Source organism: Ostrea edulis, chromosome 9 (genome assembly GCF_947568905.1).
Source record: "Ostrea edulis chromosome 9, xbOstEdul1.1, whole genome shotgun sequence".
Lineage (NCBI taxonomy): Eukaryota > Metazoa > Mollusca > Bivalvia > Ostreida > Ostreidae > Ostrea > Ostrea edulis.
The window spans coordinates 50880056-50905897 of NC_079172.1; the positions used below are offsets into that span (position 1 = coordinate 50880056).

Here is a 25842-nt window from a genome sequence, read left to right on the forward strand (position 1 = left end):
GTTCTGTCGCCAATTCAAAGACCGAGGTTCTCTGTATTTAGGACCTTTAAGAATAAGTGATTTGAGGTCCTCATTTTCAACTATATCAACATCACCAGTAATGACATGTCCAGCTGGACTGTAGTTGAAAGAAGATGATGTTGGTGGATTACGTATAAGATGGTCTATATCTAAGCACTGCAAAGTTTGTTTATAATTAAAAAGTTTGGAAGCAATAGTAGAAGTATAGCTGTAGGAAATACAGGGTGTAGACTTAAACTTGAAATAAGTTGGAATACACGACTGAACCCTTTTATGACGAAGAATGTTGCTTATGTTGACGGCAACTATTCCTTTGTTTGTAAATTTGAGCTTAAGGAACTGACGGCATGATTTGAAAGGAATATCATCCATGGTCCGTGCTGGTTTATAGAGCATGTGGTAGGCAACATCCATAATCATAGAGTTAAGTCTATATTCAGGTGTTGAAAAATCCAAGTATAGACTAGCCATAGCTTCTTCAAATAACGTATGTAAAACCCTCAATGGAATAGAGTAAAGTTTTGTACGAATATGATGTGGACCCAATATTTTTGTTTCACGTCATTACTCGCCAGGTGGCGTTACTGTTCTAGGGGGTATATATAAATAAGCAGCATGGCGTCGCAGTACGCGAGATGGCCTGTGACACAACTAAAACGCGTACTATCAGAAAGAGGGGCAATTACACGCGGCCGCAAGGAATAGCTTGTGGAAAGGTTAGTATACAAATTACAATGATTGTAATATTTTGATGTCTTTCTCTCAAAAACATGTAGAAAATGTTACAAAATCACTTCTGTTTATCATGCAGACCCCTGTCGAGGTACGAAAACTGGAATTCGCTAAACAGCTTTAAAGACCCAATTTTAAGTTAACCCCCCTCCCCCTCCGAGACATACATGTACATATGTCTGTTATCTGACGTCCGAAAATATTATCTGTATCCTGATCAATGGTAAGCTGCACGCCAATCAAACTTTTAACAATACACCTGCAGGTAACCTTGAGCAGCGAGTTTCGTCGAGGCTGGATACTCGGTCCAAATATCCAACCTGTCCGCCACTGCTATATTTTCTCATAATAATATTCAAATTTTTAAAAATCTCTTGTACAATGCAATTTAATCATTATATTTTTCAATATTCTCTCTAGACAGGTGTTGTAAATTACACAATCGGAATTCAAACAATAATTTGCACATTAATTTCTAAAACATATAACTTACTGTAATAATTTCTATTAATAATTTATAACAGCTTTATATTTATGCATTTATTTTAAAAAGAAATTGTTCATTGACCCATTGAATTAGAGAAAGAGATGGGGGGGGGGGATAGACCGTGTCAGATCAGATAACAATGACCATATATAAGCTACACCCAGACCCAGTAAGACACCCTTAGACATTGGGGGGGGGGGGGGGGGGGGGGGGGTCTTTAAAATTAACAATAAACATATCGTCAATCCCATATTTATACCACTGTTTAGCTTTCTTTAAACTTATTTCAGATTAGAAGCCTATGATAGAAATTTCAATTTTGTTCCTGAACCAATTGTTCTGCCACAGCCAGATGCTGTCGATTGGCCACAGTCTGGTTTCCAGCAGTTGCAGTCTATGCATGTGCATCTACTGCCGAAAATCACTACAGAGCAAATTGAGGCTTATTTCATATTTAGATTGGCAGGTACGTAGAAATATAATGTTCACAATAATATTGATAAATAACAAATTCTATACTGCTATGCATGAAAAGTTTTCATGTCATTACTCACCAGCTGGTCTTTACTGTTTTAAGTTTTACAAGCACCTAATGATATATATGTAAGCCAAATATCAATTTTTGTTTTTGACTTTTGTTAAACATGACATTTGAATAGTATCATAGTTAGTCACTGTACTTGTAGTAGCACATAGGTATTTACATAGTGCATACCACTGGTGGACATATAATATTCCAAAATAAAATGAAAATAATAATCCAAAATAAAATGAAAATATAAGCTTTATAGACATGAAATTTAAGTTTCTGAACATTACCTATTGCCTTTTAAAATACCAATATATTATATATATATATATATATATATATATATATATATATATATATATATATATATATATATATTAGAATATGACTTATGATATTTACAAATTAAACACACTGCTACATTTAGATTTAGTGATACATGGACAAATATAATGCAGAATCTTTTCTATTTTAACCACAGGGGACAAATATGCTGCTTCTGATGTGAAAGCCTTGGTAAAGGGTAGACTTATAAAAGATGCAGATAGAATTTTGGCCTGTTCCATTCTTATGCAGGGAGGTCAAATCTACTTTAGTGGTATTGTTGCTGCAGCCATGAAGAAATTAGTATGTTGTCATCATTTTAATGTTATACATATTAACATAGTAATTATGCTGCATACAGTGATATACCAAGATGTATACCCACTTGTGGGAAGCTACATTGGTACACATGTACCAATATCAATTAAATGAATCCTCTTAGATAATATGCATGATAATCAAAAGGGAAATTCTACAAATAACTTTATATCTGTCCATAACTATATGCCAAGTACTGGTAGGTGAAATATTGCTGACAGTGATGTTCAGTCATATTCACCTAACCTGTTATAAAAATATTGAATTTATAGTAAATTTTCCTTTTTATAATGATGGATAGATTAAAATGTCTAAATTCATTAGTCTAATTATTTGACTTGTTTATAATACATGTATATATTAACAAAAATGTGAATTATTGTGTAAATTCAAAATCTTTTTAGGTGACATATAACTATAAAATCAAAATTGAAAAAGAATCTGGTGACCCAGTTAACTCGGAATGTGAGTGTCCATCAGGAAAGGGGCCTCATGGGACCTGCAAGCACCTGGCAGCAGTATTTATAGTCCTGGAGGAGTTTGTACAGACAGGAAACCTTTCTATCCAGAAAACCTGCACTGAAAACTTGCAGACATTTCACAGACCCAAAGCATTATTTAAAGGTGTGTGTCTTTGGAATAAAAGGATATATCAATGCATGGATGTGAAACTGGATAATACACATTTTTCTGTTAATTAAAAAAAACTTAATATAAAATTTATATTAAGTTTTATTTGAATTAACAGAAAAATGTGTATTATCCAGTTTCATATCCATGCATTGATATATCCTTTTATTGATATATCCATTCAAAATGAAGGAAAATACAAATGTGTGTACATACTGTATGCACAAATGTTGGCTATATAAGAAATAATCAATATTTAAAATGTGTGTTGTTTTGATTATACAGTACTTCTTTTGCAGTGATTGAGAAAGTTGGTTTTGAATTCATAATCACTCAATGAAGAGAATATTTACTTGTATTGATAAGGTTTGAATAATGTTTTAAAATGCTGTCTTAGGTTCTCCTGTAAAAGTAGAAGATATGAAGACATCAAGGTCCAACATATGCTTTGATGACCCACGTCCACTGAAATACCGATGTATGGAGGGATATAACGATCATGTGAGAAATGTGTTGATCAACTATATGTCGGACTCCAATACGGAGATGGCCTTCAAATACTTAATGCCTAAAGCTGACTTGCAGGTATAAAGTACATGTACATAGTATACTTTTACATGAAGCATCATTATATTAGGAGCTATTTTTATCTACTCTAACACTATTAAAATATTTTGGGAGAGGGCTCATATAGGCTAAGCCCAATCCCATAAATTTTTCAAATAAGTATTTTTTTAAAATTTTATTAGGTCACCTGAATCATTCAGGTGACCTATTGCTATCTGTTTTTGTCCGTCGTCGTGCGTTAACATTTGAACATTTTCAGCTTCTTCTCTGAAACCCCTGAACCAATTTCAACCAATTTTGGCATGTAGCATCTGTGGGTAGAAGGGAACAAAAATTGTGAAATTCGTGGTCCCTGCCCCCCTGGGGCCTGAGGGGTGGGGCAAAAACCATCAAAATGAGTGTAATTTTAAAAAATCTTCTTCTTTACTCCTGGACATCAAGAAGCCAAACTGTGGGCATAATTATAATGAGCGTTGAGCCCTCTACCAAAATTGTGAAATTCATGGCCCCTGGGGCAGGGGTTCTTGTGTTAGGGTGGGGCTCTATTGGTCATATAGTGAAAATGTAGAAATTCTTTGAAAATCTTCTTATATTGGTTTTATCTATGGAGTAAATAACCCTTTTCTTTATGATGTCTCAGACCTAGGTTTTTAAAAAAGGATTATTGATTGAACATAAAAATGACACATGTACTTCATGACCACATAGCTATTCAATGTTTCTTCCATCCAAAAGTAAAATTCTTATATTTAAACACAAACCTAATTCAAACATTGGAAGGTTGTTACATGATACTCAGGTGACCTATAAGGCCCCTGGGCCTCTTGTTTTTAACTCACCTGAGCTGAAAGCTCAATTGAGCTTTTCTGACTAACTGTTGTCCATCATCTGTATGTCCGTCTGTAAACTTGTCACATTTTCACCAGAACCACTTTCAACCAAAATTGGTCTTGATAAGGATAAAAGTTTTAAATGGGAATATATACGGAAAATCTTTGAATATGGGCCATAGGCCTCTTGTATTTCACTGACATCAAGTTAGTGTGAATAATTTTTGTCATCTCTACAGTAACATTTCTTTGTATTTATAGGCAGCAGTTCAAGACCATGACTATTTGAAACAACCATACACAGAGTACTGGATAGATGAAGCATTAAAGGTTACTATTATTTTATGTCCCTTCTGTCTGTCTGTAATTTTGTTATGCTCTATGAAGCTGCAATACATTGCCTTTCAATGTTGTTGAATTCACCATTATGGTTTCAAGCATTGCCTCAGGGATTGGGGTCAAGATATAGGACATCACAAAATTTGTCTTTTTGTGTAGATTTTTATTTATATGTCCTTTTTCTAAGCAGAACTTGATATTAAAGATAAATATAAACAGAGATTTTAGTTTATAAACTAGAAAACAATCAATAGTATTAACCAGATTGCCATCTTTGTATCTTTAATTCACAAAAATAGAAACTACTTTAGTTTCAAATTTAATGGGTGCAACTTGTTTTAACACAGGTAGACCGTAGCAGCATTAATGCAATTGAGAAGGCGACTCGGGGTCAAGCTACAAACAAAAAGTGGTTCTCTGAAAGAAGTTGGAGGATCACGGCTTCGAGATTTGGGGAAATTTCCAAAATTACACCAAGAAGAAATATTAAGAAATTGTTACAGCGTATGCTAAAATGTAAATCAATAGATACTGCTGCAACTTTGCATGGTAAAAACTACGAAAAAAAAGCTCTAAAGGCATTTGAAAAATATGAATGTGTTAAAACTAAACAGTGTGGACTGTTCATTTCCCACGAGAGACCTTATCTTGGTGCATCCCCAGATGCTGTTGTTGATAACAAAGGTATTGTTGAGGTGAAATGCCCATTTACAGGTCGAAAAGACAAAATTTTACCTGGGAAGAACTTTTCATTTCTGCAAACTAATGAAGAGGGACAAACAGTATTGAGAAAAAGCCATCCTTATTATGACCAAATTCAAGGCCAGTTGTACATAAGTGGACATTCTTTGTGTTATTTTGTTGTTTATACATTTTCTGACCTTTTTGTAGAGAAACTTTTTATTGACCAAGACTATTGTGAAAATGCTTTGATACCAAAGTTGGAGTTGTTCTATGTAAAACATTTTAGGCCTTCCATTGCTGCAAATGTGTAAAGTGTAATGCAATCTTCCACCTTTGCCTTTATATATATAGGATCTCCCATGATTTCTGGTTTGATATGATATATATCCAACTCATTGTGTGTTTTCTATCCCTGAGCTTCGTCACACACAGCATAGGAAAACAGTGTGATAATTAAAATATATGTAATGGGTAGATACAGAAAACGTGATAAGATATTATAATACACAAGGTGAACAACAGATACATTGTGTTCGAGTTTGTTTCTTATATCTGGTGGAATAATCTTGTGGTAGAACAGTTGGGTACGGATTAAAAAAATTCTAACACAATTGTCAGGTTAAATTAGCAAAACTTGTCATGGTTCGCTGAAAAAAATGAGTTGTCCTTTCTACCAAAGACATACTGTATATATGTTTATTTCAGCACATATACACACAGGGCTTTCAATAAGGGGCGATAGGAAGCAATTTTTTACCGTTTCAATTATCAGAATTTGCCACTTCAAATTTCATAATTTGCACAAGAAACTATTGGACATTATTCTAAAATAGCTTATATTTAAGTGGAGAAATTTACCACCTTACTTTAAAATTATTGAAAGCCCTATATGTGTTTTGTGGGGATAACAAAGAACATTAGCTTTGCCAGTCTAATGAAAAATTTATTTGGCTATAAGAAAAAGTCATCAAACCTCACTCAAATGTATGTATGATATACTAATATTCAACCAGTCAAGTAGCAAGGCATTTAGATGCATGTATTCCAACCTACATTATTAATGAAACAAAATGGAGTGTTATGGTCACTTTGTGAACTTGAATGACTGCTGACCATTGAGTGTGTTAGAAACCTATGCATATTTTAGGCAAATTTATCGACAATACTGTTTCTGAAGTTTGTAATGGCAAAACATACAAATAAGATCCGAGATGCAAGTGGCACTTTACTCTGACATAGTTCTCTTTTCAAAATTTTGAACTTCTTGGCTAAACCAATGACCCTCTCAATATGTATCCTCTTAGATGCCACTCTCCTATCCCTAACAATTTCCTCTGGATCTAATTGTGATCTTCCCTTTAGCATGGTGGGAGTATTCACATACACATCTTGAGATGCAAATAAGTCCTGAACCATAATACCACGATCAGCCATAATGCTGTCACCAGGCTCAAACATATGCTTATCTGGTTTTAGTAAGTCTGACCTTTCAATGATTTGGCGGTCACTAGTAGATCCACCAAAAGCATCAGAAATGTAAGAAATAGCTCCACGAGGGGTACAACCAATCATGGCCTTGACTGTATTTCTGTGCTTGTAAGTTGACCACGTTGTAGCCTGGTTATTGACATTAGAGGGCTTCTGAATTGGGCATTCAGTTGCATCTAAAATAACTCTTGTGCTTGGAAATTTCTCATAAAAATTTTGAGGCATGTGATCTTGGACAATTTCCTTAGATGGCCAAATTTGAAGTTCTTTAAGCTGAAAAAACATAAAATTGATCCAGGTAGTTATAACTCTACTTACTGTTGCAATTGAAATTTTGAACAAAAGTGATAATTCGAAATCTTCCTTGCCTTGTCTCAGTTTCATAATAGTGAGAAAAAGCTGATTTTTTGGAGAAAGAGATGAACACTGATAGCTCAGCTCATCAACACTTGGACCTAAACAGTAGTAAAATGCCATGAAGTGGTTATAGTCATTGAAACCAGTATAGTAACTGACAGCCTTCGGATTTAACTCAAAGTTTTCAATGCTATAGGCATCCATACAAGACAAGTTGCATTGGATCTCCTTGTCTAAAGCTGCTGGTTCTGTCTGTAATTCACACTGCTCAGCTTCTCCACTGTCGTCCTCTACCTCTACCTCCATCTGAACCTCTGGCACTGCTGGCATTTGTGTACACAACCTTTTCTCCAGTCGCAACCTCCTTGGACTGCTTTCTTCCATCTGTGACTTACCCAGAAAGTTGAACACAGATGGAATCGCACCTTCAATCAATCTGGATCTCTCGCCTAAAACAGAAATAATAGAAATCATACACCATACTATAGGAGAGAAAAACATGTTACGACCAGGATGGGATTCGAATTTGGAACCAATTCCTTACAAATAAATGGCAAATGTTCAACATACATAATCAGTGCTACTGGACCCAAAGATCTATAGATTCTTTTGACTTTATTTCAATAGAAAAAGTTAAATGAGCTTGTATTATTTAGGAAATATTTTAATTTATGATTTAAAGTATAATATAGGTTGTGATATGAGATAATAAGTTGCTGTAATGTAAATACTAATTACCTCGTCCGTGGCAAAATTCTCTGAAACAGAATAAAACAAACCACAAAGCAACAGAACTCACAATACAAAAAATAACATCAACATAATTAAGCAATTAATTAAAATGATTAATTTTATTATTCAACTTGGTTCAGAAGGTAGATTGTATTGGGTATATGTGTCTCTTGGATAGCCAACTGAATGAACTCATTCCTTCAAAATATATCCACGTAAGTGGTTGTAAAAAAAAATTCTTTAATAAAACTTGCTTGTCAGTCTTCGTTGGACAACATTATTGTAAACATAAATACAGGTTTTACCAGAAGTATTGAAAACTAACAACTAACAAGACGTATTCCTTAAAAATAATTATATCAATTTACCTAACAGGGTATCCTTATAATCCGATGGTTTAAAGTGTCGCCTGCAAACGACGGAGTCTGGTGTTGGATGCCATAATCGTTTCTTTTCGTCCATTCGCTTTATGGCGACGCGCCATTTTAATATAAGGGACTCTGATTTGGGAAATTTGTGCCCTCCATATCCGTTGCACTCGGGCACACAGCAGTATTTCATTTTTTTCAATTTGTAAACAAGTTATCGTAATTTGAGTAAATAAATCCACAAGAGCAAAGCGAAAGCAGAAGTCACGTGATACCCCCTAGATCACGCGCGCCATCTAGTGACCGAATTTACGTGCAACAAAATTATTGTCTGTTGACGTGAGGCAAAAGTGAATCAAACGTGACATCAGTTATACTTGGTCTTTTATATGAGCGATTTCCATGACTGCGTTTTCGTCTTTGGGTATTGGGAAAGAGTCCCATCACATTGACGTTATTTCCTTGTGGACTAGTAAAATTTCCCACATCATAACATTATCATTGCATCCATATGGAAATGCAGTGCCTAGGGTCCTGATCCAGTGATCTTCTCGTTGTCTACGAAAAGGGGTGCTTAATGTAGGATTGTTTGTGTGATGGTGAATTTTTTCTAAAATCCTTACCCTCATGGACAAGATGGAGTGGTCCGGTGCGTTAATATGCTTGTAAAGAAGTTGGTTACCACCATTATTAATTTGAAATCTGTGCCCCGATAGTTAACAAAATTAGGTCTATATTAATTGATCTTGTTTAGCGACTCTCGAGAGAATTTTTCACTCATATGGAGACGTCATCGAGACCGGCGAAAGGCTTCAAATTTAGGCCTATGCTCGGCGCTTACGGCCATTGAGCAGTGAGAGTTCTTTAGCGTGCCAAACCTACTGTGACACGGGACATCCGTTTTTAAGGTCATCTCCGAGGACCCGTGTCATCACACCTGATGCCGATCGTTTGGCGATGGAACTGTCACTACTTGTTTTAGGACTGTCGCGGCCGGGATTCGAACCCGGGCTTCCGCATGCAGGGCGAACGCTGTAACCTCTAAACCACGGCGGTAGATCTATATGAAAGACAGGATATGATTATAATCTACCGATTATAAACTCTCCCAAACGAGAGTATAAAAGCTGTATCAAAGTGGCTTTTTCTGAGTACTACAATTTTCCTCCCTTGACAAAATCTATGCCAATTTTAATTTCATTAAAAAAAACTATCTAGATCACGATGGCTTTGATTTGAACCCCCCCCCCCCCCCAAATAATCATCTATTTTCTTCATTCAGTGCACATATTTGATACTGGTCCTCTGAGTGTTAAATGAAAGATTTATTGATATCTGTGTATTGTACTAACACCCAACCTTCAAAATACAAAGTACTCCTGCTAGGCACCTGATCCCACCTCTGGTGTGTCCAGGGGTCCGTGTTTGCCCAACTATCTATTTTGTATTGCTTGTAGGAGTTGTGAGATTGATCACGGTTCGTTATCTTCATCTTTCATCAGACCTAGGGTATATCCGGTTTTCACATGATAAAGCCTTGAATATGAAGCATAGAGTTTACATGTATCTTTTAATCCATGATAATTTACATTTGAAATGTATATTCCATATCTAAGTAACACGTTCATCTCTAAGATGATGTAGTTAGCTTATTATTCGTAAATTCTATGAATTCCATGTCACTTTGACTACCTATTTTAAAAATTGAAGTTGGACACCATTATGAACGAAAACCATGCATCAAAAAGTTTATGCCTGATTGATTCTAATAGAGTGGTATACTATAATGAAATAATAATAAAGAGGTAATTTATACCTATTAACAACACCCTTTGGGAGATTGGGGTAAGCGGGGGATATTCTTAGTGATCATTGCTCACAGTACCTCTGGTTTGTATCAATAACTGTAAAGTTTATGTACATCCACCGCCGAACACTTGTTCTCCATCGCCGAACATCTGTATAGTAGGCCTACAACCGACCACTTAAGAATGTCAGTAAAATTTGATTTATAATATGAGAAAAAATATAATGTGAATTTAATATATAATGATATCATTTATAGATATAAGGAAATACATGAATGCTTTATATAATTGTATGAATGAGGATGTCTGCTAATGCCACTTGTAATTTTTGGGTGATTATGAAGAAAGCAGAAAGAAAAATTCATATTGTGACATCATTGCCCAGCTCAAACCACGTGGAGGTATCCTCATATGAGCCAAATTTTGAATAAAAAATTAATTTAAACCTAAAGGAAAAAAGAGCCTAGATTTTTTTTGAATGAAAAATAAAAATTTGAGCCCAAAGAAAAAACAGCAGCCTAAACCTTTTTTTAATCAAAGAATAGAATTTTGAACCAAGAGGAAAAAAAAGCAGCATAAAATATTGTTCGAAGAAAAACATTAACAATAAAGAGAAAAAATAACAAAAACAGCCTTAAAAATTAACATGCTTCTTGACGGATACAAATTAAATGACCTAAAGATAAAAATATATTTATTACTAAAAGAAGAGAGAAAATCATTTTTTTTTAAATAAAAAAATAAGTTAAAATCAAAGGACCAAACTAGAAAAAATCTAATGTTAAAGAAGAGAGAAAACCATAGTTTATTTGGGATTTTTAATGAAAAAAAAAATATTTCAAGGCAAAAGACCGAACCATAAAATATGAAACAGAAGAAACAAATTAATCTAAAAAGAAGAGAAATTTAACGTACTTAAAAAAAATCTTTTCTAAAAGATAAAAAGTAATATAAAGCCCAAGGACCGAAACCACAAAACATACATTCAATAACAAAGGTTTATTATTATATACCTGCTTATCTACACCATAGCTATATAAGATATGTACAATGAGAGAGAGAGAGAGAGAGAGAGAGAGAGAGAGAGAGAGAGAGCACTAAAACGAAATTAAATCTACTAAACACAAATTGATTTTTTTTTTATCATATACTATTAGTTTTCTTTGTTGATACGGATTGATACATAAGGGTCAGATTGTATTTGGTGAACTGTTCTTATCGTGTCAAACACGACGCCCTACCAGAGCCCAGACTCAGCTCCCCCATGCAATCTAACATGTATACCTACGCTATAGGTCCTAGGACCTCTTAAATTTTTAAACACTGTACAGTAAGGGTCCATAATCAGAATCATCGTCGCGTGCTCGTTCTTTCCACTCTGGGTCTTTTCCTCTGCAGGTTTCGTTGCCACGGATTTAGCTTTATTTACAACTGCATACTGTCCATTGGATGATGTCACCATTTGCGCCTTCCTTTTTCTAGATTGGTCTTTAACGAACTTGTCAAATATGGCATCCTTTTCTTCTTTCCCCATACATCTCCAAACTTGGTCCGGAATAAAGTAATGTCTCTCTGATGGCGATAAGCAATAATCCCCGTGACCATGGAGACTATCTCTCACATGAAGAAATTGGGTGATCACGCAGTCATGTAATTTGTTGATCAAGTCTGGAGTTGATTGAGGCCTCCAGTTTACAGCAACTTTTAAAACTGATTTATACTTTCCGAGTTGTTATTTGTCCATAGTTTTTGTCCAACTTCGTCATTGTCTCGTCTTGGTAGATTGACAAAAGATTTTAAACGCGGTTTCACTTGCTTATCAAAGTATTCTGCTAGTTTTGGGTATTTGCGTAGGTCGTCCTTCAATGCCGTTGCCTTTTCTTCAAACAAAATGGTGGTGTCTGCATCTACAAGTCCATCGGGTCCAAAAATAATGTCCATGAGGCGCAAACGTTCCTTACTGTCAATCCCTATCCTGTCTTGCATGTAATGCTTTAGATTGTCCTTTAAATGTTTAGAGCATAGTCGTCTGGTGGCGTTTGGAAATGCGGATTCAATGGCTTTGGTTAGCGCTTTTTTATCGTCTGATCCGAATGTCAAGTCCTCGTTAATTCTCAATTCTAAATAGTCTAATTTGAATTCTGCTGCCATGAAAGAGAAGAAACTGTTGTACGTCCGGAAAGAGGCGTCCTTGTGAAGAAAGTAGAGGTCCAATGAATATCGGTGGTTCTTTTGTATCTTTTTTGAGAACACGAACACTTTTGTAAACGAGTCCCGTCACGAAAAAACTCCCAAGACTGAATGTTCGATCTATGCCTACTGTTCCAACCTTTTTGGAAAGAAAATTTTTGAAGTCCACCATTTGTTCCTCAGTATAGCAAATAATGGATGGTACTTGGTCTTTCTTGTGTATGATTTGTTGTACAAACGGATGATCATTCATCATGGCCAAAACCTGCAAAGTTTTATCGGTGATGTTGTTTGATGACGTCGGAACAGTCTTCTTATGTTGTCTGGCCTTGGTATTTTTTATCTGTCGGGTGTCGCGCGGTGCTGTCATTGAGTCATTTATTTTCATCTATAGGAATACCTCTTTTGGTTTGATGCTATTGTATGACTGTATTTGTCGTATAACCGTTGGATTTGTCCGAATTTTTTCTCTGTCCGTCAAAATATATGTTCCAGTATACTCGAACATAGCAACGTCTGACAATGAACTGTTGTTTGCGGCTTTAAACCATGAAACATGTTTCTTGAACATCTCATTTGATTTAAGCACGGTCTCATATCGATGCATTTCGACGATGCAAGGTGAAGATAACGAACAGTGATCAATCTCATAACTCCTACAAGCAATACAAAATAGATAGTTGGGCAAACACGGACCCCTGGACACACCAGAGGTGGGATCAGGTGCCTAGGAGGAGTAAGCATCCCCTGTTGACCGGTCACACCCACCGTGAGCCCCATATCCTGATCAGGTAAACGGAGTTATCCGCAGTCTTGGATACTGTCCAAAAATTGTCACTCAGTAAATACAGCTGTACATGTCCTCTCCCTTTGGAACTGTGCCATACGCCAGTCGTCATAATAAGTCCGTTTGTTGTTGCTGGTGCTACCGCTTGTGTTTTTAACGAGAAACGATGAATTTGATTTATTCCCAGGGGGACATTCATCAAAAACATACTGCCTCTTGTTCATAAATTGGAAAATTTCTCTGGCAGAGAGAAACTTGCCATTTGGTAGTTTGTTGATGTTCAGCGGTGCTCGAAAATTGTCACTATCTCCATTAAATATTTTTTTAAAAAAAAGAGAATAAAATGCATACATACAAACGTAGTACACTTGCAGTAAAAAAAAATGATATTAATATCAAATCCGTCTATGATGACATGGTGGTTTGCAAGTATTTATGATACATGGTACATTTACTAAAAATGAAAGCCATACACCATGTTATCAATGGCACAAATATGTTTAAGAGAAATGAATATTAAAAGATGCTGTGGATCAGGTTAAATATATATGTACGTATGTTATACATATACATTAAACTGTTTTCAAAATAAAAACTAAAAGTATTATGTGAGATGATGCAACTTTGATTTAAATAAATTATGATAGTGTATGAAAGGTGTATTAAGGTATTCCATGTATAATGAAAGGATAATGAACAGTTTTGAAGGATTTAGATCAACATAAATGTTTATTGTTAAATAATGATGAAAGTGAAGCAGATGAAATTCACATGACTGGTAAATGATTAGAAGCTGACCTTTTTGCACTTTAGACTTTTTGGAAGAGTTGTCTGCCCTTTGTAAAATCAAGAAAAATCTAATTTTCTAAAAATGTGTGTGGTCAATGATTAATTTTATTTCATATTTTCACTAAGAGAAAGTGTTTGTAACTTTCTACCAAGAGATTTGTGTGAAAATATAATTTCTTTTTAAAATATTGTAATAAAACATGCTTTTCCCATATACTTCAATGTTAAATCCTAGGTGAAATAAATCAAGCAGTAAACAAAATTTTGAAAATTCCTACGGTGGATTATTTTTATTTGATGAACCCTTCAAAATGATACCATGATTACAAAAATTCCACCATCCATTTATTAGATATGAAATATGGTCATTACACATTGAATACCTTAAATGGAACCTTTCAACAATTTTTGTACTAATTACTTTAAACACTCCATTGTGGAAACTTAAAATCTTTCCTTCCCATGCAATGTTTTCACCACTGTCATCTATCCATGTATGAATTATTTCTTTATTAATTAGTTCTTTTGAGGTCACTTGGTTAACATCACATTCATCCACTTCTGACTTCCTTATATTTAAAAGCATTATTATTATTATAAAGCATATATTAAAAGATTGTCTTTCAACTTGATAAAATCAAAGGTCTTTCGTTTAGAAGAGAATAAATGTTTATGATCTTTGCTTATATTAAAAATTGTCTTGTATATATTGATTTGAGTTTTTAATGCACAGTTTTTCTTTCTTTGTCTTCAGTTTTTCCAATTCTTTGTTGATGGTGTCTTCATTCCCCCATAATTCATATGTTTGTAAATTTTCTATCGCTTTATCTAGTTCTTCCTAGTCTGTTTGTCCTTCTTCCTCCTTGTTTCCTCCTCTCTTTGTTTTAATAAATATAAATACTTTTTGAATAATTGTTCCTTTCTCTTCTTTTCTAGTTCCATAAAATTTCTGTTTTCTTTCCTTGAACTGTCAATGATACATTTCTTCTCGCTTTCATTTTTTTTCAGCTAGCCACTCATTAGTTTTATTTCCATTAAAAATAATTTGACTCTTCATATTATTTACATTTGAATTGGGTACATGTAATTTAAAATTTAATTGGCCCATTAATCTTTCCACAGATATATTGTTTGAAGTACAGGACAAACATTCTCTTAAAACTTCACAATTTACATTAAAATATTTCCCACCTGTCAAAAATTCACTAAAAAGTTTCTGAACTTTGTCCTTTAAAACACAAGAAAACCTTTTCAAAAATACACATGTAAGATCATCATTAAAAGACACATTTCAAATAAAAATTCTGCAGTTTCATCATTAAAGAGTGGCACATAAAAAAATCTTAATTCATGATTCATTGCAAGAGAAGGATTTTCATAAAATGAATTTAAAAGGAATGAAAGTCTCTGAAAGACAGTGCCCATCTTTAAAATATCCCCACTTTCTGAAGGTTTTACCAAATATGGTTCTGTAATAATTTTACACAAAATTACAAGAGCTCTTAAAATAAACCTTGTTTTGGAAAGATAAAACAATAAAATTCTGAATAAAAGTATTCGAACTTTTCAAAGACATAAGATATTGTAAAACAAGTTTGTGCATAAAAAAAAGTACCAGCAGCATTGTAAAAAGACCAATTGAATCTGTTCCCTCTAAAATTCATAAGAGGGATTCTGTCAACACCATGACTTTTCATAAAAACACTGGAGATATTTGGATTACCAGTCCCATCTTTAAAAAATAATTTCGAAACACACTTTAAAACAAACATTGTAAATGGCTCTTTACATGAACTTGTATAACCATCAAATTTTACATCAAGTTCTTTTTCTATATTAAAAATTTCTTGCACACAAACATCACAAAATTGTAAAAGTGGATGCATGGCACATTTAAAAGAATGAACATCATGTGAAACTTCTTTGGATAAAATATTTTTAACTTTCTGCTCAGTAACACTTCTATCAGTCATAAAACATGAAACTGTGTTTAAAATATTGTCCTCGTTTCCAATGTCAGATAAAATCTCCTTAACAGCACTCGCATACGTTTCTCCCTTACCATCACACACCTCTCTCACACCTGCAGTAAAAAGTTTTTTCCCTGGGTTAAATTGTACACCATAAAAATGTCTACCTTTTTTTGTTGTTGTTGCATCTCTACGCATTGTGGTATTTTCAGATTTAGAAAGTTCTTCATTAACATGATTTCTAGCAACAATACCCATTTCACTTGTTAAAACCGCTGCTGTACTTTTACATGGAAGATTCTGAACATGATTATTAAAAATTTCTAAAACTGCTTCTATAAAAGGTGAAATATGTTGCAACCCAATATTTCTGCTACGAAAAATATAATTAAGATTTCGCAATTTAAAGTTGTAAGGTCTACCCTTTGTACAATCTTTAAAATCAACATTTTTATTCACTGTAATAACATTTTCATCAGATATAAAAAAAAAAAATTCAGATAATAAATCATCTATATCTGCTTTCAAATCTTGAATGTAGGATTGGAGAGTATTGCACTGTACAGATTTGTCTTTTGTCTCTTTCTGTTTAACCAAAAAATCCACTTTGTCTGGCAATTTCTTTATTTTTTTCTGAATGTCTTTTCATTTTTCTATTTGTATTTCTAATTTTAATGTTCTTAATTCTATCTCTCAGCATTTTGTTTTCTCTTTGTAAATCTTTGATGGTTATATTCTGTGATGTACAGTTGTTGATGGGTGAACACGATTCCAAGGATGATGACAACAGTGGCAGATGAAGTAAGTTTTGTGGATGATGTTACATATGTAGTTGTAGGAGTAAAATCCATGGAAGATCCAGCGTCTTTCTTTGCTGACTTTGATTTTGGTAGTTCAAACACTTTTCTTTCGTATTCTCTTGAGTCTTTCCTTATCTGTGTATTTCTTTAATCTTTCAGATTCCCTTCCGATTTTCTGTATCTTCCTAAGTAAACTTATGCGACACATATTTTTGGTTTCAACATTTAGGGCGTTATAAATGTCTCTTTGTATAGTCCTGATGTAATTGGAGGTGCCCTCATGTTTTTTTTTAATATTCGATATACATCCGAATATGTCAAAGACATAGCTGTAATTATTATCAACTGTGACAAGAAACGTGATGTTAGATTTTACCATATGCAACATATGGCTCGCGCTGCCCATCGCATTTTGCGATTTTTCAGGTAAAAATGCGACAGAAATTCCGGAAATGCGACACGAACATTTCGTATTTTAGAAATCGCGGCGCCATCTTGAATTTCAGCTGTTGGCATCTAAACATCCTCGGGGCTGTTTTACCTGTGCAGAATGTGGATACCCTGTCGCGTGTGAACAATAGACTTAGGGGTGTCTTGTTTATTTAGCAGTTTACACAAGACAAGGTAGGTGTGAATGAAATGAAATTTGCACGTGCGAGTACATATCGTAATGAATTAAAAATAAAGTATTCTGTATACTGGGGAGCTACCCGTTTTGGACTGGGTGGAATAAACAACGTGTGATTGTGCACACAAGCTACTCAGTGGAAGATACTTCGGTGTCAATAAAAACATACAAAATTTAATTTGTCAGTTCATCATAGTACAAAAACAATTTCATCTAGAAAGTTAAACTATTGAATGTTCAGCTACATTGTACATTTTCTAATCCATTTGACGGTAGTATAGTTTATAAATGAAGGAATGTTGGGAAATTTGCATAATTCTTTAGGTCTTTTGTTTGATATATTTGGAAAATGGCCATGAGGAAATGCAAAATTGTAGGTTCTTCTGAAATTGCTATGCTGTCATCTTTTGACTTCACATTATCGTAAGCCATTTAAGATTTCAGACTTCCTTAGTTCCCTTCTTCACTACATGATGATATTCACTGAAGGACCACCTTGTCATTCTGGATTTCAAGATGAAAACAGGATTCTTTGAAAAATGTGATGTTGTGAAACTATGATGATGTGTTATGTATTACAGTAATTAATCTTCAGTAACTTTGTCATCTGACAGTGACTTTTTATAGAGTGCAAATTTAATGTTAATGATGAGTATTATATGTCATTTACACTACTAACATGATTAATAAACATATAGAAACTCATTTCTTGTCTTTGTTTAATGTAGTCAATCATAGGCTATGAAATACTCCTAAAACTTTTCTGGTATGAAATAGAATTAAGTCAACTTAGCCAAAGAAAACCCAATATTTTAAAATAAAACCATGATTGTGCTACAATATCATCTAGACTAACTGAAAAGCAATCTGCTGAAATACAATTTTCACAATATCATAATAATAGTGATTTATGATAAAAGCTGAACAAAGCTGTGTTGTAAGAATGATCAGAGACAGATATATGATATGTTGTATATGCCCTCTTGAATAATATACATGGAATATAGATCTACAGTAAACGGTATGAGTCGATGCATGCACGCCAGGTTGCGCCACAAAATTTTGGTCCAGTGTGTTATTATTTATTTATTATCAAAGAAAAATGGTGATTATCGATGTTTGTTTGAGCTATTTTATTATTAGATTTGATCTTGGTAGAGCACATATTGTTACTGTAGCTGAATGGGCAATACAGTTTTGTGTAACTCTTAAGAAGTAGGTACAGTTTCTAAAGTCATCTGGCCCAAAATATCGATGATTTCACTTGGAGCTCAAACCCTGGCATTCAAATAAGGAATAGATTAGCAAACCCAAAATTCGCTCAATTTGATCAGCAACATGATTTGTGCCAAATGACAAGAACATGAAGTTGGCATAAAATTGCAAAAATGCCATTTTCAATGAAAATATCCACAAATTCATGTGGTTTTCCTTTCAGAAAACATACAGCGCATGCGTCGAGCAAATTCATATTCAAGCATGTTTTTCATCTTAAAATAATACACAATATATATATAATTTTCATTTTGCTCGACAAATGCGCACATCTTTTCCTGAGCAATAATCTGTATGACATTTTACAGTTTTCAGGCTTATTTTGAGAAAAAGGCGGGAAATGTCTTGTTCGTGATGTCATAATTCTATCCATTTAGGAATATCATTCTGATTTTGTTGACATAGTATACCTGGCATATATTTTACTTTCTTAAAACGCTGATTAAGTTTAATTCCAGACACATTTTATAGAGAGAAAATTTTTGGGCCTTTTTATATAGACAATCGTACCTTGTTCTTTATATGTTGTTAAGACGAATACTCATGTTGTATAGGTAACTTGTAAACAATAATTACATATGCATATCCGTTAAATTATAACCTAATGGGACAATGGTGTTTTACATCCCCGCTGTTTTATTGGAATGTTAATGATCGCTCAGTTCGCTGCAGTGTGGAAGAGTAGCGTTCCATTTCATGGGAAATTATTTAATTTAATGCTGTGATAAAAGAATATTACAATGCACATGTGAAGACAATTGCACATGTACACAAATACAAAACATGTACAGAAATACAAAACATTTATACACATAGTACACATGAAGATACAGATATACACATAAATGACTGACATATAACATACAGTGTATGATACTTTAAACTAGTTACGTTTACCTTATGTGGTAAAATCTTTCACAATGTCAGAGTCTTGTCAATTGTATGCCTTCTCTGCAAACTGTAAATATTTTATCTAAAATAAATAAATCATAATATGTTATACATTGGACCTAATAAGTTGCACTATGGAGCGCCAAATGAACAAAAACTCAAATAATTCAAGATATCTTTAATTATTTGTAGATATCTTCAATTCATTTCATGTCTGCAACAATTCAATTAAAGAATTAATGCTAAGAAAGGGCATAACTCCCACTGTGACAATATTTTCCACTCGGACACTGGATCCTACGTGTTGCACCATGTATCGGCAAATGAACGAAAACACAAATAATTGAAGATACCTTTAGTTATTTGTAGATACCTTCAATCCATTTCATGTGCAACAATTCAATTAAATTCAATGCTAAGAAGGGGCATAACTCCCACAATATTTTTCACTCTGACACAGGTTCGGTATATTTATCCATGAGTATGGCAAACATATGACCAAAATGAACTGAACAAACCTGCACAATCATTTTATATGATATAAATGAAGCAAATAAATACTTATAATAAGGTGATATTTCGTTTCAGTTGACCTTTAACTTCTTATCTACCATACAGTTCATCCCTACTAACACACTGTTGATAAGTTCACTGCTGCAGCTGATTTGATGGTTAACTACCAGAGATAATTTGCAGCGAGAGAGAAGGGAATGGTTATCTGTATGGTGTACATGTACATATTAAAACTAAATTACTGCACATTAATTGAATTCTGGATAGTATTAATTGTTCTGCTGAATTGATGCATCCTATAATTGAATTATTGCTCTCTTTGAATTATTTGATATCAATAATTGGATTGATGCACCCTATAATTCAATTGCATATAAGAGAGAAATAACTCAATTAATGCATGCATCAATTCAATTTATACAAAAGCATTGTAAATATAGATATCTTCATTTTAAAAAACGAGATCATCAAATCATTTATACTGAACTCCAATCAAAATTTTGCAAGCAATAATTCCACCATAATATCGAGAGCAATATTTGATTTTTCCATACATCTATCACAAGAAAGAGAATGAAAGATAAAAATAGTTTGTGAATTTGCTGAGAATTGCGAAGTAACTTACTAGTAAGATAATATTCAACATTAGCTACAACAAAAATTATTAGATGGTTGTGGGGGAGTCAAATTCAAATAAAATGTTTGTGTATAGAATTATTTATGCAGTCTAAATGTACATGTAGCTAAGTTGTCCTATTGTTTAGTTGGAGACATGTCTCCCACCGAATACATAAATGTAATTTTTCTTAATTCTATATCAATACATGAGGGCATGAGAGTACAACCTTATTAATGTTACAATACATTTATAATATAGTTCTGATAATGATATGATACTGGAATGATTTGAATTTCAGGTTGATATAATATGTGCAACAAAAATTGATGGCAAGGGTGACATGAATCAGAATGACAAGGATCCATATTCCTACTCCTCAATAATTCTATCATCACTGTAATCAGATTCATCAATGATAGTGGCATCAGTGACACATGCGGATCAGCCTTGGACATCACTGCAGGAATAGCTTCCTTGTTGTGTCTGCCAATAGCAAGGTACCAGCTTTTACAGCAGCTATGTGGAAACAGACTCCCACAATACAGGCACCAAATGGACACCTACAGTATCAGGCAGTTAAGTCAGAATTGGAAAAAACTGGATCCAAACAAGACTATTGCTTGGATGAAACATACATGTTTGACCCTTAATAACCCATGAAACTTCCAAGAGAAGTCCTGATACCATGGTTCTGTGTGTTTATGTCATTTGAAATATAGCTGTGGAGGTTTTCAAAGTTTTATCGGATTTGTTAATTAAAAGAATTCATATTTGATGGTTCAAATGAAAATCCGCATGTTGAATTGTGAATGTCATAATTTGTCTAACTTTTTGAATGAGTTCAAGAATGGCAGCCCTGATGACAAGTGTAGAGTCAAAAGTTAATTGTCCAAAACACCAGATCTGAATTCATCATCTTGGAACCACATGAATTGGACACTTTGCAGTTGGAATTATGATCGAAGAAATGCTGAAAATCTTGCAAAAGAGGGAACGACAAGTTTGGGTCCAAGGCACTTGCAGATATGCATGAGAAGAAGGTGTTCTATCCAGGTCTGGGGTGAATTACATAGCAATGTAATGCATTACATTACCATTAACTAGAAAATTTCACATTACCATTACTCCTATTTTGAAATGTAATGCATTACATTACCTGAGAGTGCATTACACTACTCATTTACACAACATACTGATATTAAATAAATGGTAGAAAAATATTTCTTGATAATGATTTAGGATTTTTAATTATAAAGTAACATAAGCACACAAAATATTCATCAATGTTAGGAAACACATCTAAGTTATTAATTGCATTTGACTGTCATCAATGTTTCAGTCAATCATTAATATAATGAATTAATCTAAATCTTCAAAATATCATCAAATATTTGAAGTAATGTACATGTAATGGAATATAATGTGCAGTACAGTATATTTTCTACAAGTAATGCATTACATTACCATTACTTGTAATACAAAAATGGTCCATATTTTGTATTGCTTGTAGGAGTTGTGAGATTGATCACTGTTCGTTATCTTCACCTTGCACCATTACACTGAAAATGGCTGTCATTTAGTTACTATTACGCATTACCAGTACCCCAGGCCTGCTTCTATCGAAAGGTTATTGAAATTGTCTGTGGAGGCTTTGTCTCAGGAAGTAGCCGAGATTGATTGTGACATTTTTGTTGGATGTGATACACATGTCTACACTTGCTACACAATATATCATGTGGTTTCAACAAGAAAGTTCCTGCTCAGGAAATGACAAATAGCTATGGATTCACATTTTTACTGACTTTTTTTTTTTACTGTACATTAGATTGGAAATTTTTTTTACTTTCCATTATCTTTTACTGATTCATACTTTGCAATAAAATCAACTCTGAAAATGGAGTATTTTGTTGTTGTTTTTTTCTATGAATTTAAAATATAATCTGTATCTTGCATATTTTCTTGCTGTTTGAGATGTGATTGCGCATTGATGTATTTATATTAAGGTACACAATTTCATGTTGAGTGTCTTGAAAGAAACAAAAATGTAGTTAACATTATCATTTTTTTTTTAAATTGTTTAATTAAATTTTTTTTATATACGGGTAGAATTTGAACCCTGATCTCCAACTTGAAAGACTGGCTATCTACCACTACGCCTATGACGTCACTCGCTCAAAATCCTCAATACATAGAGGCCTACTAGCATTATCTGGCCTACTAGTCCTAGTTAATGTTATTGCAATGGGATAGCGCTAAGACTATCCCACTTCTGACACCAAAAATTGTAATGATAAAATAGATAAAGATGTAGACTTGACAAATGAAACACAAAGATTAAAATAACTTGAGATGATGGTTTATTCAGAGGACTGATAAATTAATACCATTATTTACAATAAGAGAAAAATTTCACAATCTTATAAATATTATCTTAGATGAAAAACACCAAAAATATATAATAGCTTAGAAAAATGCTGCAGATATCCCCATAGATTATACTAGAAATAAATAAGTTAGTGAAATAGATTCTTGAAGAAAGGAAATTCAAAAATGAGATCGATTAATTAATAAATGAATCAGAGAAAAAACCTACGTCTAATAAAAAATCTGAAAAATGTCAAAGTCCCCGTCAACCGACGCTAATGAGTTTATATAGTACCGTTACTAAACGGTCCGTTACAATACAACGGAATCCGTTCTAAATCAACGGATAAACGGACCGTTGAAAATCAACGGAAAATAGTTCTGATAACTATTAACAAGAAAACATTACGTTACTTTCATAAAACATATTAAAACAAGATGTGTTTGTGAAACACAAATGCCCCCGATTATGGCCAATTCCGAAGATGGCGAAGGTCACAAGGGCAAATATCTTGGTACCAGTAGAAAGATCTTGTCAAAAGAAATGCTCATGTACAATGTGAAAGCTCTAATATTTTCCATTTAAAAGTTATGACCAATGTAAAACAATAAAAAGTAGGTCAAATGTCAAGGTCAAAAGGTTTAATAACAACGGAAAAGTTTAATCACAAGGAATACTCATGTGAAATATCAAAGCTCTATCACTTACTGTTCAAAAGTTATTAGCAAGGTTAAAGTTTTCAAAAAGTAGGTCAAACTCCAAGGTCAAGGTCACGGAGTCAAAAATGTTGATACCCACGGAAAGGTCTTGTCACAAGGAATACTCATGTGAAATATCAAAGCTCTATCACTTACTGTTTAAAAGTTATTAGCAAGGTTAAAGTTTGAGACAGAATTACAGACAGGACAAAAACAATATACCCCCCGATCTTCGATATCGAGGGCATAATAATATAAGTTTGATTCATTCGTAACTGTAAAATAAATTAATTACCTTAAAACTCATTATTCTTTCTATCCGTGAATGCAAGAATATCTCTTGGCGGATCAAAGAAGTTAAGCGGAAATAGACCATAATGCAATGCGCCGACATTAAAAATAGAACGAAAACTGTCTGCAGCCTAACAACATGTGTTTACAAGAAACAGGTAAAACAAGAGGTACGGTGAGCAATGCTCACTAAGAATACCCCCGTTTACCCCAATCTCCCAAAGGGTGTTGGTAATAGGTAAAACTTCAGTATTATGATCCAAAAGGTATCTAGGAACACAGCATCTCCATGCGATGAAAAAGGCCATTAAAGAATTTAAATGGAAACCATATTGCTACTTCGATGTCCAGTGCGCGTGACCTTTGACCTTTTGACCCCAAAATCGATAGGGAACATCTTCATCCCATGGGTAGTCCATATGTATGATATGGTGACTGTAGGTGGAAAGGATAACGCTTTAGAGCCCGGAAACCATATTGCTACTTCAATGTCCAGTGCGTGTGACCTTTGACCTCAAAATCGATAGGGAACATCTTCATCCCATGGGTAGTCCATATGTATGATATGGTGACTGTAGGTGGAAAGGATAACGCTTTAGAGCCCGGAAACCATATTGCTACTTCGATGTCCAGTGCGCTTGACCTTTGGACCCCAAAATCGATAAGGAACATCTTCATCCCATGGGTAGTCCATATATATGATATGGTGACGGTAGGTGGAAAGGATAATGCTTTAGAGCCAGGAAACCATATTGCTACTTCGATGTCCAGTGCACTTGACCTTTGGACCCCAAAATCGATAGGGAACATCTTCATCCCATGGGTAGTCCATATATATATGGTGACTGTAGATGGAAAGGATAATGCTTTAGAGCCCGGAAACCATTGCGTCTACAGACGGACGGACGGAAAACCCGATTCCAGTATACCCCCCCCCCAACTTGTTGCGGGGGGTATAATTATCTCCTTCTGTCAAATGGTCTCTTGGAATTAGTTTGATGCTGTGGATAAGTCCTCTTTCCATTGGAGTTAAATCTTCCTGTATAAGGTGACCGTGTCCTTCTCTCTTCTCTACCCTGCTGCTCACTTTGACATCTAATAGATCTTAATATATCAGTTTGTACCTGCATGTCGTGGTGGATATTCTGTAGGGTACTCTGAATATGGAACATGTGGCTCATCATGTCGTACATCAGCCGCGTTGGCGATTTGGACGTTCCTCTCTTGCGTTCTCCTGGCGACTCAGATCGCTCAGCTGAAGTTTTCTCACTGGATACACCTCCAGCCTCAGGTTGCTTGAGATCACCTCATTCACCTGTATTTGAATTTTCTCCGTGTTTCCCAGATTCTGGCTTCTTTGGTTCTGGAATTACTGCTGCCTCCACACTTGGCTCAGTACCTGTTCCATCTGAACCCTTCCTCTGAGCCGCCTATGTCTTCCCCCGGCAACATCTTTACCTTTCCAGATTTACTGGAACTTCAAGATCCCGTGCAGTACTATGGTTTTCTGGATGAGGAGACGGAGGGACTCCAGCTGTTACGTCCCCTTCCAGTCCTCTTGAGCAGACACAAGAACAGGTACTGAGCCAAGTGGAACGGAAATCTGCTGAACAGGTTTGGGTGAATACCTACTAGTAACAACAGAGACGGTGGGAGTTGAGCAGGGAGTAGAAGTAGGAGCAACTGATGAAATCGGCTGGAATGCTGAAGAAACCCCCGACTTCCTCTACAGCCTTAACTCCATCTCTGTTTTTGTGAAGATATTTTGCATCTGGTTCAGGATTCTTCCCATACTTAAGCAGGGACTCTCTT

At 34.4% G+C, this 25842-nt stretch overlaps 1 protein-coding gene and 1 pseudogene across 1 annotated transcript; one reads left to right on the top strand and one right to left on the bottom strand.

Moving 5' to 3' along the window:
- Positions 1-1473: 1473 nt before the first annotated feature.
- On the top strand, positions 1474-5986 carry LOC125659233 (uncharacterized). Its single transcript, XM_056149508.1, has 6 exons — positions 1474-1706; positions 2251-2396; positions 2816-3035; positions 3439-3626; positions 4700-4768; positions 5125-5986. The coding sequence occupies exons 1-6, from the start codon at positions 1637-1639 to the stop codon at positions 5770-5772; spliced, it is 1341 nt and encodes a 446-aa protein (XP_056005483.1). The 5' UTR covers positions 1474-1636; the 3' UTR covers positions 5773-5986.
- Positions 5987-14516: 8530 nt separating this feature from the next.
- Positions 14517-25482, bottom strand: LOC125660077 (uncharacterized; annotated as a pseudogene).
- Between the last annotated feature and the right edge of the window lie 360 nt (positions 25483-25842).